This window comes from Gossypium arboreum, chromosome 6, assembly GCF_025698485.1.
Source record: "Gossypium arboreum isolate Shixiya-1 chromosome 6, ASM2569848v2, whole genome shotgun sequence".
NCBI classification, from domain to species: domain Eukaryota; kingdom Viridiplantae; phylum Streptophyta; class Magnoliopsida; order Malvales; family Malvaceae; genus Gossypium; species Gossypium arboreum.
In genome coordinates, this window is record NC_069075.1 from 132,672,347 (window position 1) to 132,687,888 (window position 15,542).

Consider the following 15,542-nt stretch of genomic DNA (forward strand, 5'->3'; position numbering starts at 1 on the left):
TAATGGTTTTTAAACTGCTGTGTAAAGGGCGTTTGGGTAATTCACTGAAACCAAATGTCTCCTTATCTAATAGAACAATTGAAATATCCACCCGTTCAAAGGATTTTAACACGAAGGGGCTTCACAAAAGTGAAAATAAACTAATCGAAAACTCTTTTTGTAATGGCAAACTCTCTATCTTTCACTTCTGTTTGTTCCTTCAACACTTGCAATAAGCCGGGTACTCTAATGTGGATGTTTTAGTGATATTGGTTTAATCTTAGGTGACCAATTTTTTCGGTTAATCTCCTTTTTTTCATTGGTTTTAGGGATAATTATTGATAATTCTTTTCCGAGGAAGGTTCTTGTGGTAAATGAAGTGTTTAAGAGCTCCAGGAGTGCCAGAATGTGTTCTTTAGAGGCTAAGGTAAGAGGTTTTTTTTTTTTTTTTTTTTTGGTTTTTACTTTACTTTCCATTTGATAAGCTGTCCTAGTTTTGCATTTATTTTTAGTGAAGTTGTGGAATTCTTGCAGTGGGTTCAATCCCTTCGTAAATTTGCAAGGTGGGAGCTGTGAAGGGATGGTTCAGATGCTAATGGCTTTTTAAGTTGGATTTTGGATAGGATTTAATATTTATCTTCTGGGGGAAAACATGGTAAAAGTACGGAAATTGCAGTCTAGACTGAAAACAGGAATTCTTGGTTTTTGTTATCTAAGATGAATGATTTCTGGAAATGGCTAAGGATTTTGGGTATAATAGAGAAGAATGATAACATAGAGAACAAGGAAAAATAATGCAACATTCAACTTTATGGTACCTGGTCTAGATTGTGAATACATATCATTATTAACCTATTCAGCTATGGGATTATGAATATGGAATTGATTCACCTATTAAGCTGGATATTCAGTATGGTTAGGATCTCTGTTCTTAATTTCTTCTTATCCTTCTGCAATTTTCTGCTTTTTAAGTTCACATAGCTTTTTGTTTAACAGGCTGCTGAAAAGAATCAGAGTACTAAACCAACTAGCATCGTTTGTGCTGATTGCGAAGGAAATGGTAATGAAAATTTTGGGTAATTACTTTTTTTGTCTGGGCTTTTTTTTTTTTCCTGAAATTAGGTCTCTTTTTTCATATAACTATAGATTTTGTTGATTATCATTGTTCTCTTGATATCTACTGATACCGACTGAACTGTTAGAATTTAAGGCTGTGCTGTTAATATTGTGTATGGCAATATGGCATCTTAAACATCAATCTAGAAGGATGGTTTGAACTCCCAATTATAAGAGTGTTTAGTAATGATTCTAATTTCTTTATATAATATATATATATATATGAAGAGTAAGCAGATCTAAGCATCCAGCACGTCTTTTTATATGTAGCCTATGGTGCTTGTATTCATTCGATGCCGTGTAAGGATCTTAGATTGGTTAAACATAGATATACTTAGGTGTTGCATTGTTCATAATGATTGATTACATGGGGCTGCAGAGCTGTATGGTTTCCTTTTGATGGAAGGGACAGAATGAACAACAATTTCATTTCTTCTCAAGTGTGGAAGAAGCGTTTCTCTCTCAATTCACTCTTCCACTTGACCCAACTTAAAAAAAAAATTTATTCCTATTGATTAACTTATATTCTTCCACATTATGAGCCAATGTTTATCAGTTGTGAATACTTTGTCTTCTCTAACTTCTTTTAACTTTTTGGATAATTATTCCAGACAACTTCCTTTATTAACGAATGTTCAAGTCAACATTTAGGCTCTTAAAGTTTTTCAATGTTCAACTCAAGAGTTCATTGTTTGAGTTCTATTATTCTAAAACGACCAACAGACAAATAATAACTAGTTTCTATATCCAACTACCAGGTGCAAAACAATGTTCTCAATGCAAAGGAACTGGGGTTAATTCAGTTGATCACTTCAATGGACAATTTAAAGCTGGTGGGCTGTGTTGGCTTTGCAGGTACCATTTTCTTTTCCCTTAACTACCCTGATAATGATAATGAGCAGTAATATCATCTGTGTCATTTCCGGATATGATCGCATTCAAAGTTTGTTATTTATTCCGTTGTCTGCATTCATCAAGGATTGGAAATTCAATTTCCTTTTTGAATTGGCATTGAGAACAAGATAGAATACTGATGTTGAATTTCTGTTCTAAAAGAAAATAGAATTTTTATCTATGAACAATTCAACTGAGCACAATTCATAGTACTCTTATCTGAAATTTGTGTTTAGCGCAGACCAGATTCTTGAAATGTCTTTTTTCTTTCACTGGTAGATTCTTTAGATCTCTAAGAGAATGACTTTAGTACTTTACCTTTTCTATTGGCAAAACAAAGTAATTGATAATTGATACCTAGTATTAGGACTTATGGGCTGTTGAATCTGTCATTTCCAGTTGTAGAAACTGGCACATTCTTGGTTCCAAAGAAAGTACTAAAGTCATTCAAGGATATAGGCAATGGTGATGCACTCATGCTTTAATCTTCCTGCAACCATGGATTAGCATCAAAATTCTTGGAAGTGATTTTATTTCAGTGAATCAGTAGCATTCTAATCCCATGGATGAAAAATGTAGAAGTATTAGCAATTGGCATTTGATAGAATTAATGTGTGTTTTTGTTGCAGGGGGAAAAGGGAGATTTTATGTGGGAATTGTAATGGAGCTGGCTTTACTGGTGGATTTATGAGCACCTTGGATGACTGATATATAAGCTACAATTTTGTCTCACCAAAGGAGATTTACCATAACAAGCTTTTGTAATCTCGTCCTGTTTCTTGGATTAACAGTACATTTGCTTCACTCATGTTGTGTTTTTGGCATGCACAAGTTTGTTATATACTTAGCCAAAAAAAGGGGGAGAACCTTTTTTTTGTACTTTACAGGCCAAGCTCATAGCAATTTCTTTTGTTTAAAGTCACTAAATCAGTAAAATAAGTAAATAAAGGATATGGAATTCAAGTGTCTTTAGTCTGGGGATAATCCCTTTTTCTATCCCAAGACCATCATCATAATATTAAAGTTCAAATTCATTGAAGATGCTCATGCATGCATGTGTGGTGAAGTATTCCAAAGTGATAATCTCTGAAATCGATACTGAATTTGTGGTGGTGAAATGGGTGAGGTGGCATCCACATGTAATACTCTGATTTGTGAGGCTTCAAACTCAGCTTCAACTACTCTCATAGAAACAGGGACCAAGTTTTACTTTTTCACACTGATGGAGGCAGCCAGCGGCTGTATCCACATAAAATTGGCAGCACAAAAATGGGACACGTGGACCCATGATGGATTGGAAATGCCGAATGCACCCAAAAAAAATCTACCCAAAAGGCAATAAACAAAAAAAGCCGCGCCAGATAGGGGTCGAACCTATGACCTTCTGCTTAGGAAACAGACGCTCTATCCACTGAGCTACGGGCGCACTTGGATGTTAATTAATTTTTAAATATAATATTGATAAAAGTATAATTCTCGCCTAGTCAACAAGGCCAATAAAAAATTGTGAAACCGAAAATCGATCTAAACTATGATATTTAAACAATTTTTTAAATACAAGTTAAAAATTCACAATTACCCAAACCAATTTGAATTTTATTTAATTTATAATTGTTTTCTATATTTTCTTACGTATTCTATATGAAAAGCCCATTAATATAGGCTTAACTCATCTCGACCTAATCTTACTTGTATTCTATATGAAAAGCCCATTGATATAGGCTTAACTCATCTCGACCTAATCTATGGAGACACAACCTTTGTAACACCCCTAACCCGTATCCGCTGCCAGAACAGGGTTTCGGAGCATTACTACCATTTACAGATCACTAAAAAAAATTTAAATACTTACCGATTCAATGCATCATATAAATAAATATATTACCATTCAATCAACAGTTTGACAGTTGTATAAGCATCAAACAGCAACATTGTTAGTATACTTGCACATATCTCATATAAATTCAACACTGATATATCTATTTTCTCGACATATCGCACTTGAGTTTAATAATAGTCTCAATTACATAATTTCCTTGTATCAACATATCAAAGATAATCATATATGTACATGTCATGAAACATATCATGCTCTTACCGTTTCTTCATAAGCATATATCATTTATTTCATTATATCAATATTTCATGCTCCATCATTTCTATATATTTTATGTATATTTATTAGGTAATAGCTTATATCAAACTTAACATAAATTATATTTCATGTACTTGTACTTATTTCGTTTATCTATCTTCATAATTATTTCATATAACCATTAGTCATCGATACATATTACCGAATATCAATTGTTCAACAGATGCTAGAGCGTCTCCCATCCACGGTCTTATTTATCTTTGACATGATGCCATAGTGTCTTTCAACTATGGTCTTACTCATTTTCGTCATGTTGCCATGGTATCTTTCAACCATGGTCTTGTTCATTTCATATCACGTTGCCATGGTATCTTTCAACCATGGTCTTACACATTCATATCAGGTTGCCATGGTATCTTTCAACCATGGTCTTACACATTTTATATCAGGTTGCCATGGTATCTTTCAACCATGGTCTTACACTCAGGTTGCCATGGTATCTTTCAACCATGGTCTTACACATTTCATATCAGAGAGCACACTCCCGCGAACCTCATCCTTGCAGCGGGATTACCAGTCCAGGCTAAATCCCCTGCAATATAAACTCATAGAGTATTGTCGGGATTACCAGTCCAGGCTAAATCCCCTTATTCTCTTGATACCAATCTTTAACTTGATTTTCTCTCTCCTTCAGCTTCTATTTTTGAATCCAAATTGATATTCTAACTCCCCATGTTCTCCTTAACATTTTTCTCTCTTGGTAGCTATGGAAATTCATTTGATTTTTGGGTGAAAATGGTGAATTTTTGGTAAAAGGACCAAATTGTAAAGAAAGTAAAACTTTCTTTCTTCCTCTCTTTCTCTCACGTTAGTTTGCATGGAAAGGAAAGATGATGAAAATTCTTCATCTTTCTTTCCTTATATACTAAATAAATAATAATAAAATAATATTAAATATCTCATAAAATATTAATAAAATAATATTTATCTAATTAATTAATTTAAAATATCATTAACATAATCATTACATTCTAGAATTCTCTCTCTTACTAATTGACCATTTTGCCCTTCATGATCTTTTAGAATTCCATCCTTGAGTCATCATTTAATTTGGTAAAATTGCAATTTAGTCCTCATAGTTCTTCACTTATTCAATTTGGTCCTAATTCATCCATTTTCCTTAGTTTCTAGATCATTCTACCCTTAAAATATTTACACTATTGGTCCTTCAACTTTTTCATATTTACACTTTAACCCTTTAAGTCTTGAGTATTTACTCTTAGGTAACAAAACTTTTCTAACTTTTACAATTTAGTCCTTTCCTGAATCAAGATATCATAATTTACTTCCCAATGTTGCCATAACTCAAAACTTCCCTTTTTATCACTTTATTTCCTTATTTTATTATATCAAGGATAATATATTACTGTAAAGATTTTCAGGGTATTACAACCTTCATACCATTTTGCCTTAGCTAACAAGCTTAACAAAGCAAGAATGGTTCATCAAAAGAAGAAAGGAAGCCCCAAAATTTATTCCTTATCATGATATATTTGTGAGGAAAAAAAATAGTATCTCTGGGAGATTGGTAAACCTCGAACTTCTCATTTCATGAAAGAAACTCCCCTATGCCAAGAGTCATTGAAGGCCAAAATAATTAGATTCCTAAAGCTAGACATAGAAGGATCCTCTAATCTCTTCATACAATTCAATAAATACACCACCATGAAATACCAAGATGTCCTTGATAGTTGCCTTGGGGCGATGTTGTAAACCTCCAGAATCCTTATGAACTAGGGATAAAAGGGCAAATGAAAGCATGCCTTAAATAGATCTAGGAGAAAGAAAAAGTCTCTTCCATCGTCACTTTACTTATACGATGGACACTCGATGGACATGCAAACTCATACTTATAATGGGACAGTGAAAAACATCGTAGTCGCAACATAAACACAATCGCATTCGTCATTATTGTACTTTATAATTCCTCACCTTCCACCATAACATCCTTAATCAACGAATTGTCTTCCATATAGGGGAGAAGGAATGGACACAGAAAATTAGCACAAAAAAATAACCACAAAAATGTAAAAGAAGTAAATAAAAATGAAAAAAATTAATATGTCTACTTCAAGATCAATTCTTTATTTATAGGGAAAAAAGAGGAAAATGAATCAATCAGCCCAAAAGTAACGAAAGCAAAAGAAAAAATAGCTTGCCCAAACACCAATTGTAGATTACCATTCGTCTAAATGAGATCAATAAGATCAAGATAACAAGTGTGACAATTAGAGAAGTAATAATGATGGTTCCAAACAATGGTCATTTCAAACGAGCATTTCCATTGACAACACAAATGTTTCAAGTTAAGTCGCTTTATAATCTACCTTTTGGTTGTGGGAAGATAATTGTTATACCCTCATATTTTATATGAGAGGCCCAATAACAAAAAGGCTCAAATCCATCTGACCTAACCTATGGGGACATAACTCTCATATCTCTTAGTCGATATAACCTTCATATTATTATGTCTTTGGAGTCCAAGATCAATGAGCTTCTCCCATGGAACCTAAACTTGGCAAACCTTGCCCTTGGAAACTTTCTTTGCTCTTGGAGCCTAAGCTTGGCAAACTTCACCCTTTCCTTTGAACTCGAACATCATATCCTCACCCAAATGTCACATCTTCGAGACCTACATGATCTAAAAGAAATATATTAGGACTACCCCCAAAGACATCCTTCATATCCATCAATCCTCTCTTTTAGTCTCTTCAAGTCAAGTCTGAATGCACCTTAGGTTGATACTCGCCACTTTACCACAAAACTTACGCTCAACAGATAAGCCTCACAGCCAATCTTCATTTTCTTATAAATACCTTCCCAACAATAGGGGAATAGGGGAGGGAAGATAACACGTTTAACTTTACTTAACAAAAATCCTCTTTCATCTTCTCCTTATCTCTCTAAGAATAAAAACTATCACACCTCTAACGTTGTGAACCGTCATCACAAACCACCTTCTATATTTGTATTATAACATGATTAATGTAATTTTAAAAAAATAGGGATGATATAGTTTTTGGCCACTAAACTTGACAATTAAGTCCACTTTGGTACTTAAACTTGGCAACTAGATTCATTTTGGTCTCTGAACTTGAAAATATAAAAGTTTGATAATGTGAAACTCTGAGATTGTGCCACATGATCACTTGAAAATAAGAAATATTTTTTCAAATGATGACGTGGTACAATCTTCGAGTGTCACATATAGTGTTCTAATAGACGGATCGATAATTGAATCGGTTAGTCCATTGGTTCTCAATTTAATCGATTCAACTACAAGATCGACAATAATTAGATAAATAATTAAAATTAAAAAAATAAAAAATTTATTAAACCAATTCAACAAGTTCAACTGCTGATTTTTGTCCCAATTTTCGATTTTTATCAGTTTTGAGCAATTTCCTATTCAATCGATTCAACCCCTTTAATTGGACCAGTATACTGGTCGATTCTTGATTCAATCAATTCGATAAATCAATCTAGCCATGTTCCAAGAACACTAGTCACAACATTAAATCTTGACGATATCTAAGTTTAGGGACCAAAATGGATCTAGTTGTCAAGTTCAAGTATCAAAGTGAACCAAAAAAGTATATGTACCAAAGTGGACTTAGTTGCCAAGTTCAAGGGCCAAAATTTATATTATCCCTAAAAAATACTAAATAAGAACTGTTGATTATTTTTATTTACTTGAAAAATAAATTTTCTAAAAATATCTATGAAAGACTTAAAAATTTAACCAAATAATATTTTAAAGTCATAAAACAAATTCATTTTATCAAAATAAGTCCAAAACCTAAAACTCAAAATTAAGATTAAAAATTGAGAACTGAACCAAACTAAATTAAATTAAAATATGCCATAAAGCCATGTACTTGTAAATTTGAAATCCAGTCCTTATACTTTTATTTGTAAAATTTAGTTTTTCTACTATTTCAAATTTCAAAACTCAATCCCAACTTTTAATACTACTAAAATTATTATGTTAAATTCAAATTCATTAAAAATAATATTTTTTAGTTACATGGTTATCAAGCAATTAATTTTTTAATTTCAAAATCTCGCACTAACAAACTTAAAAATAATAATAATAATAATGTTGACAATTGAATTTGAATTTTAAAATTTGAAAAGAATAAATTCCTAAAAGTAAAAATAAAAGAGCTAAATTCCAAATTTGTAAAACTAATTATCGCATATTTCAATCAACTAAATTACAATGAATTATTTGAAAAATCCAAAAATGAAGAACCCTATGACCGAACTTGCTCCTACCGAACGATTATCATGATTGTTTGCATTGTGAGGGGTGCATAAATAAAGTGAAAGAAAAAAAAATTATGAGATAATACTAAAAAATATTTGAAGTTTATCCATATTGTACCCAAATCAATATTCATCAAAATAATACAAATGAAACTTTACAAGTAGCTTAATGGTATTAAAAAAGGAAAAAAAAAAATTCCAGAAATATGTTTACAAGTTCAGTCCACATTGTTGATTATGAGTTGGAATCCCATATGAAAACACAAGAAGTGAAGATTCGAAAACAGAAAAAGCAGAAGAAGAAAGCAGCATTGGCATACTATGACAATATCAGTCGAAGGATATCCCCAGAATATTTGAATGATTTCTCAGTTTCTTCCAAGCAATGGTTCTTCTCTTCTCTAGTCCAGCTCTTTAATAAAAAAAATAACATAGGTGTTAGTAAAACATATTTCACTGCTATAAACTTATACATCAAGGACGTAGTCGAGAAAGAAACAGAATGGCAATGGGAGTTTACAAGATACAATGAAAATTACCTCAGCAACTTTATTCAGCTTGTCCCTCACATTTTGTAACAGTTGGGAAAGGTCACCATCCCATTTGTAAAACTCTAACTCCTTCTTGTCAAGTATCTTCTCAGCTACCTGTTACACCCAGTGGGGGTAAAGGAGCTTGAGTGCTTGAGGACATTTCATATAAATCGAGGGAAGTGCATGCATTTAACATGTTATAAGAAGAAACTGCTGAACTGACACAAATGTTAAAATGAAAGAAATGGGGAAGCGAAGAAAGATGGAGCAAAACAGCACATGATTACTTCTATGCAGTGTAGATCAGGATCGAGTAATTTACTTTCCGGTACACACTTAAAGCTAATATCTTGCTTACCTTCTTCCCAATCATCCGGCCGCCAGCTGAGTGGGCAAAATAAATGTTGTAGAAATGGCATATGAATGCTTGTGGATCCTTCTCAGATAATTCTTTGAGATACTCAGCATACGTAACACCACGAGAAGATGGTTCTGGAATAGTGTAGCCTTGCTCTTTGAACCACTGTAAATCCTTTGCCAATTTTTCAGACCTTTCCAGTCCAGTGTCTCTGAATTCAGCATCTGAAGCAGACCACATCGGGCTTATCACTTTACTTTTCTAGCATTATCATAAAGCCATAAAATACCACACACAAGAAACACATACAAACCCATACATGACATGACCAAACTATGAACCAGGGTGGTGCATTACAGACCATCTGAAAGTTTGGATGTAACACAAAGTTAGCACCAATCATGCATTTAAGGGCATTCATTTCAAGAATTAAAGCTACAGTTCCATCATCTAAGTTAATGGTAAAAGTGCTTTGGTGTTTCTGTGATAGGCTATCGAATCTACCTTCATCAGACCTCATTAGACCAGACAACAGAAGCAGGAAAACTAAAAAAGAAAGAACTCTTGGCACTCAAAAGCACTACAGTTACCCTGACATAGCAATAGCATACAATCTGCTTTCTTAATTTATCATCCCCATATGGAGGAGGAGATAACTGATTCCATTTAAAAAGAAAACACACATTTAATGAATTCTTATAGATTTTTCATGGAATTGAGTCTAATTACTTCAAGTCCCTGGTGTTGTGAACAACATCTAAGGAGCATCGCGTGAAAAACTTCAAGCTACCTTCTTTTTCTTATTTTCCCTCATTAAACTCCTCTTTTCATACATGATCCGATTCTAAAGTCAATCACAATACTGCAACAATATAGCATTAGTAAAACGCCATGACATTGAATCCATCTTCATATAAAAAGATCATGTCATTCAGCCCATGTCAAATCATATAATCAACTCTTCACCTAAACAAAACTAAGTACAATAAGTATAAAAACAATTCAACATGCACAACTATGATCTAATGAAATAAAAAAACCAAAAACAAACATATGTAGGAGCCAGAATTCAGAGAAAAAAATTCAATAAAAATAGAAAAAGGGTACCCACAGCTAGGGAAAGGAGCCTTATCAATAATTCCTTCAAGCGTATCGTAAACCAACTTGCTATCCACGAGGAACTTCAAGTACCCATCAACGCTGGGCTCCCATCTCTGAACAGGCCGCTCTTCAGGTTGTTTCACTTCCTTCTCTCCTTCCTTGGCTTGCTCCTTAGTATGCAATTTCATAGCCACGAACCTCATCTCTTCCACAAACCCTTTAGCTTCCCCAGGGTACCTCTTCCTGGGCTTCTCCGCCGTCGTGGCTGATACAACGACGTTCCTAGTAACCATCCTGGGAAGTTTAAGGGACAGAGTTTTGGAATATGGGAAATCCTTGAGGATGAAACTGGAAAAGAAACTGGGAGGAGGAGGGGGTCTAACGTTGGGCATTTTAAGAAGGGAGTGGGAGTGGGAGTGGGAAAAAGGGGTCAGAGACGCCATTGAAACGCAGATTCCTTGCTATGTTTTTATATGGGATTGTTTAGGTGGTGGTGGTGGTTGTTGTGAAGAAGAAGAAGTAAAAAAGGAGAACCAAGTTTTCAATATATTAGAAGGCTTGAATTAGCGGTTCCAGTACTCTTGTCTTGGAACTAAACAAACAGTGTTCATAAAAAAAATTGTTTTAGAGAGTAAAAAAAACGCAGGGGTTGCTTAAAATAATGGGCAAAGGTATGGGTTGCTTCTCGATTGTGCCTATCCGGGAGAAATGAAAATCTGCCATATTCATGGACCTTGCTTTATTGTTTTATCTAAATAAAAAATATATATTACCTTACAAGTATTTCGAGCAAACACCAGATGTGGAAGTAGGGGTCAATATTGAATTCAATTGACTCCGAGTGAAAATATTTCACAGTTAATCAATTTGGTAGTACCAATCTTTCATGATGTGGCAATCTTTCAGGTGATGACATGTATTCCTTGTTGACTTTTGACCAAAATGCTAAGGGACATTTGAGCAATAATTCCATTTTATTTTTCTCCCAATCAACCACCAAAGTAGCAGATTTGGTTGAAGTTTCCATTGAGACCATTATAGCTTTTGGATAACAAAAACCTTGAAAGATGTAGTTGAAAGATTGCTGAGCTATACCATGGATGCACCTGTGAAGACCGATTCAAGGAGAAGAAAGGATTTGTCACCGTTGATAAAGGAAGACAACAATATCCTTCGGCTAACTGCAATCCCTGTTGTATTCATGAAAATGGTCCGATAATATTTAAGAAAATGTAAAACAAAATGTTTAGAAAACCCATCTTCTTCAGTACCCTTTAACCCTCCCCATCAAAGCTTCCACACCACCTCCCTCCCTGAGCCCCCACTACCACCATCTTCTGCACCTCAATCTACATCATCGATAACCCAACCCCACCATCAATAATCTATACCCATAACCAATAAAACCCCACCGAACTAGGAAACCATAGCCCAAAAATAGCAGAGAGAGAGAGAGAGAGAGAGAGAGAGAGAGAGAGAGAGAGAAGAAGAAGCCAAATCTGAGTTTTGAGATGAAATTATTTTGGCATGGATGATGGCTATCTTTTGAGATGATGATGGTGAGTTAAGAGAGACATGAAGCTGATCTGGTAATGGTGATGAAAATCGAATAAGATGAAAATTTGAGAATAGGATTTTTTAGATGACAATTTGAGAGAAGAAAACAGCTATTTTTCCAGATTTTTTTTTTTTGCATTTAATGTATTATTTATGTTTTTTTACTTCATAACTATAAAAAAGAAATGAGAAATTTGTTTTGAAGCCCCTCTGTTTGACCGATTGACTTTTTTCTCACCAGAATGCCACGTGGCACTCTTTCACTGGGGTACACGTCATCCTATGTCTGAAATTAACATTGTTAGAGGAAAGTACCGCAATGATAGAAGGAATAAAAACTGAGATATCATACTGGATAAATTGAAATTAAAAGTACCACATTGAAAGATTTGTTAAAGTAAATGGGTAAATTTTGTCATTATCTCAATTAAAAAATTAAACTAATCATATTAAAGTGCTTTTTTTTTAACAATACAATTAAATTTCAAGTTAACCAACATAGATACTATATATATTTTTGAATATAAATATCATATGTATTTAAAATTCTTTTAGAATAAAATAAAAGAAAAAATAAATGCCATCTCTATTTGAAAATTCTTTTAGAATAAAATAAAACAAAATTAGTATGATGAACTTGACTTGATAATTTATTTGTATAACACCTCAAATTTATCATTTTAATTTTTGGAAAAATTATAATTTAGCATTTTATATATTTTAATATTTCATAATAAATTTTATTTTTAACTTATATTTATTTTTATAAAATTTTGGAAAATATTTTTATAAATATTTTATTTTTGAAAATTATTTTGAATTTTATTGAAAAGGATTAATTTGTAAATTTTAAAACTATCAAGGACATAAAGGGTATTATATCAATTTGTTATTTAAATTATTCAAATTATTCGAATAATTTAAATTATAAAATTCAAATCGATTCAGAACTCAAAAATTGAGTTTTGCTCCACCTACCAATAAGTAGATGATGAACTATTTATCATTTAAATATAAAAATAAGTCTATTCTATTCTATTCTATTCTATTCTATTCTATTCTTTCATTTAATATGATATAATCTTTTAAACACTTTACTTTTATAATTTAAAATGTTATTTTATCAAATAATTTAATTATATTTTATATTTATTTTAAATAATATATCAAATATATTTTATAAATTAAATTTAACACTTATTTTCTAACATTTAATTTTGAGTTTATGAACAACACATGGCTAAATTGATTATTTATCTTCTATACCTATATAAAATATAAAGTTGTGTTTGGTATTGATTTTTAAACGAGCTTTTAGGGAAAAACGTGTTTTTACATAAAAAATAATAAAGAACGGAGGTAAAAAGTAGAAGCTTTTCCAACTTAAGAAAAGTCCTTTTTCTTAGATGAAAAAGCAGAAATTTGGTGCTTTTTTCAGCCAAAAGTACTTTTGAGGCTAATATTACTTTTTTAACCTTATTTGTTCTCTTCTTTTTTTTTCCCATTTTTTCAGATGTTAGAACCCATTTTTCCCCTTTTTTTTCTTTTGTATGAACTTTACTTTTCCTTTGGTTCTTCTTTTTCTCCACAGGTGAGTCTCTCTATTCTTCTTCTTCTCTTTAAATGTTTATTATGCAGTAAAAAAAAAAACATTAATGGCCTTTGTCTCTATATTTATAAAAGACCGTCACAGGCTTCGTAATTCATTCCCCTCCCATCTACTGTCTCTGTTTTTCTCCCATTTCTTTCTTCAGTTATCTTTTCTCTTCAAAGATTTCAACTGTTTTCTTATGTAAATATCTCTGCTGGCTTTTCCTTGCTTTCTCCCCTCTAAAATACTCTGTTTTTGCTTTGTTTATGAGTTTAATATTATTTGGTTTCTCAATGCTTCTTTTCATTATTTATGAGTGAACTTTTTATGGATTCTCTACCCCTATGTTTAGAGGTTGAGGATTTTGTTTTTATGGTGCTTTACTACTATTAGTGAACAAAATTTTGGGTTCATAAAGATTTGCTTGTCAAGATTTTCTTTTTTAAAATTTGGTGGATTTAAGTTATTTGTTTCTTTGATTTTTGTTCTGAACTAGGATAGTTTTGCTTGAATTATATGGATGATAATGTAAATTTTTTTCAGCTAATTTGGATTTACGAGATAAAGTAATATATATAGACAGATAGATAGACGAAAGTTTGAATTTTTATATTTATTTTGTACTATATAAGTTGTATAAATTTTTTTTCCTTTACTTCTGGGTTTGTTTGATTTATACTCTTTTAATATTGTTGTAGATTTCTCAACTTTTTATTTTCATTTTGATCTTTGTTTTGTGATTTTTTTTTTTCATTTCCAAATGGTCATTTCATGATGTTATGCAGTATTAATTTGGTGTTTTATTCCTTCAAAAGTATTGCATAAATTGTAAATTAATAGATGATTTCAATTGACCATATGTAGTTTTAGCTTGTATATGTTTTAGCATTAAACAGCCTCTCTATGTTTTATTAGTATGCTTTTTTTGCCATTGAAGTTGCATGGTTTAATGATTTATGATTTGGTCTGTAATATCCATATAACTTTCTAGATGTGGTAAATTAAGAGTAAATACCAAGTTATATGGAGAATATTTTTATCTTTAGTTGTGAGAAAAAGTTGATGCAACCATATAACTAGTGAACATGATGTTAAAAATTATCAGCCTTATGGCATAGTGTGCACTATACAATCTTAATAACTCAATCGGTTTCATTCAATATTGACTTTTTACTTGTGTTTGATGCTATTATTAGTTGTGTTATCTTTCTTGGTTATTATTCCGGTCTTGAAAAGTTGAATTTGATTGAGAAAAAAATCTTAGGATCCTATCTTGATTTTGATACACATGTAAAAAAATATATTTATATGACATTTGATTTTCTTGATTGTTTTACTGGCTGAAACGAATCTGTTCGTATACACAATAGATGAGTACTTCAGCAGTTGAAGTTAGTGGTGAAAAAGTCAAAGCAATATGGGATAAGAGATTGACAGAAATATTTTGTGATATTTGTATTAAAGAGATATTGAAAGGCAATAGGCCTGGTACTCATTTCACAAAAGATGGATGGTTGAAAATAATGACCAACTTTGAGAAAGAAACGGGCAAGGCTTTTTCACAAAGACAACTTAAAAATAGGTGAAATGCTCTAAAAAAAGAATGGAAAGCTTGGAAGAAACTTAAAGGCGAAGATACTGGTCTAGGGTGGAATCCTATAAAAAGAACCGTTGATGCATCAGATGATTGGTGGGAAAGTAGGCTAAAGGTACATTAATAGTTCTGAATATTTTTGTTTTCTTCTTATTTATGAGGTTATTGATAATTAATGTTTTTAAACTATCATTTTATATATAGGTTGTGCCGGAAGCTCAAAAATTTAGAACATTGGGCATTGATCCTAAATTCGAAGGGAAGTTGAACTAAATGTTCATGGGGATAGTTGCAACAGGTGATAAAGCATGGGCACCTTCTTCTGGTACACTCCGTAGTGATTTTTTTGAGGATGTTAACAATGAAATACCTGAAGAGAATGAAGAAGAAAATGT

At 32.2% G+C, this 15,542-nt stretch overlaps 2 protein-coding genes and 1 non-coding gene across 5 annotated transcripts; 1 reads left to right on the forward strand and 2 right to left on the reverse strand.

Annotated features, from left to right (window-relative positions):
* The first annotated feature begins 64 nt into the window (after positions 1-64).
* LOC108486297 (protein BUNDLE SHEATH DEFECTIVE 2, chloroplastic-like) lies at positions 65-2,961 on the forward strand. Of its 3 annotated transcripts, none has more exons than XM_053029679.1 (5): positions 65-220; positions 309-406; positions 976-1,039; positions 1,854-1,950; positions 2,595-2,961. In XM_053029679.1, exons 1-5 carry the CDS (start codon positions 163-165, stop codon positions 2,695-2,697), a joined length of 420 nt encoding a protein of 139 aa, XP_052885639.1. In that variant the 5' UTR covers positions 65-162; the 3' UTR covers positions 2,698-2,961. The 3 variants fall into 3 exon arrangements, with proteins under 3 accessions (XP_052885639.1, XP_017645757.1, XP_052885640.1); XM_017790268.2 differs by having other exon boundaries at positions 2,619-2,961; XM_053029680.1 differs by having other exon boundaries at positions 2,389-2,662.
* A 381-nt stretch (positions 2,962-3,342) lies between these two features.
* TRNAR-CCU (transfer RNA arginine (anticodon CCU)) lies at positions 3,343-3,415 on the reverse strand. The gene has a single exon. It is a non-coding gene; the product is annotated as a tRNA-Arg (tRNA).
* A 5,078-nt stretch (positions 3,416-8,493) lies between these two features.
* Positions 8,494-12,128, reverse strand: LOC108484049 (heme oxygenase 1, chloroplastic). Its single transcript, XM_017787668.2, has 4 exons — positions 10,416-12,128; positions 9,305-9,528; positions 8,953-9,060; positions 8,494-8,825 (listed from the first exon to the last, which is right to left on the reverse strand). Exons 1-4 carry the CDS (start codon positions 10,846-10,848, stop codon positions 8,733-8,735), a joined length of 858 nt encoding a protein of 285 aa, XP_017643157.1. The 5' UTR covers positions 10,849-12,128; the 3' UTR covers positions 8,494-8,732.
* Between the last annotated feature and the right edge of the window lie 3,414 nt (positions 12,129-15,542).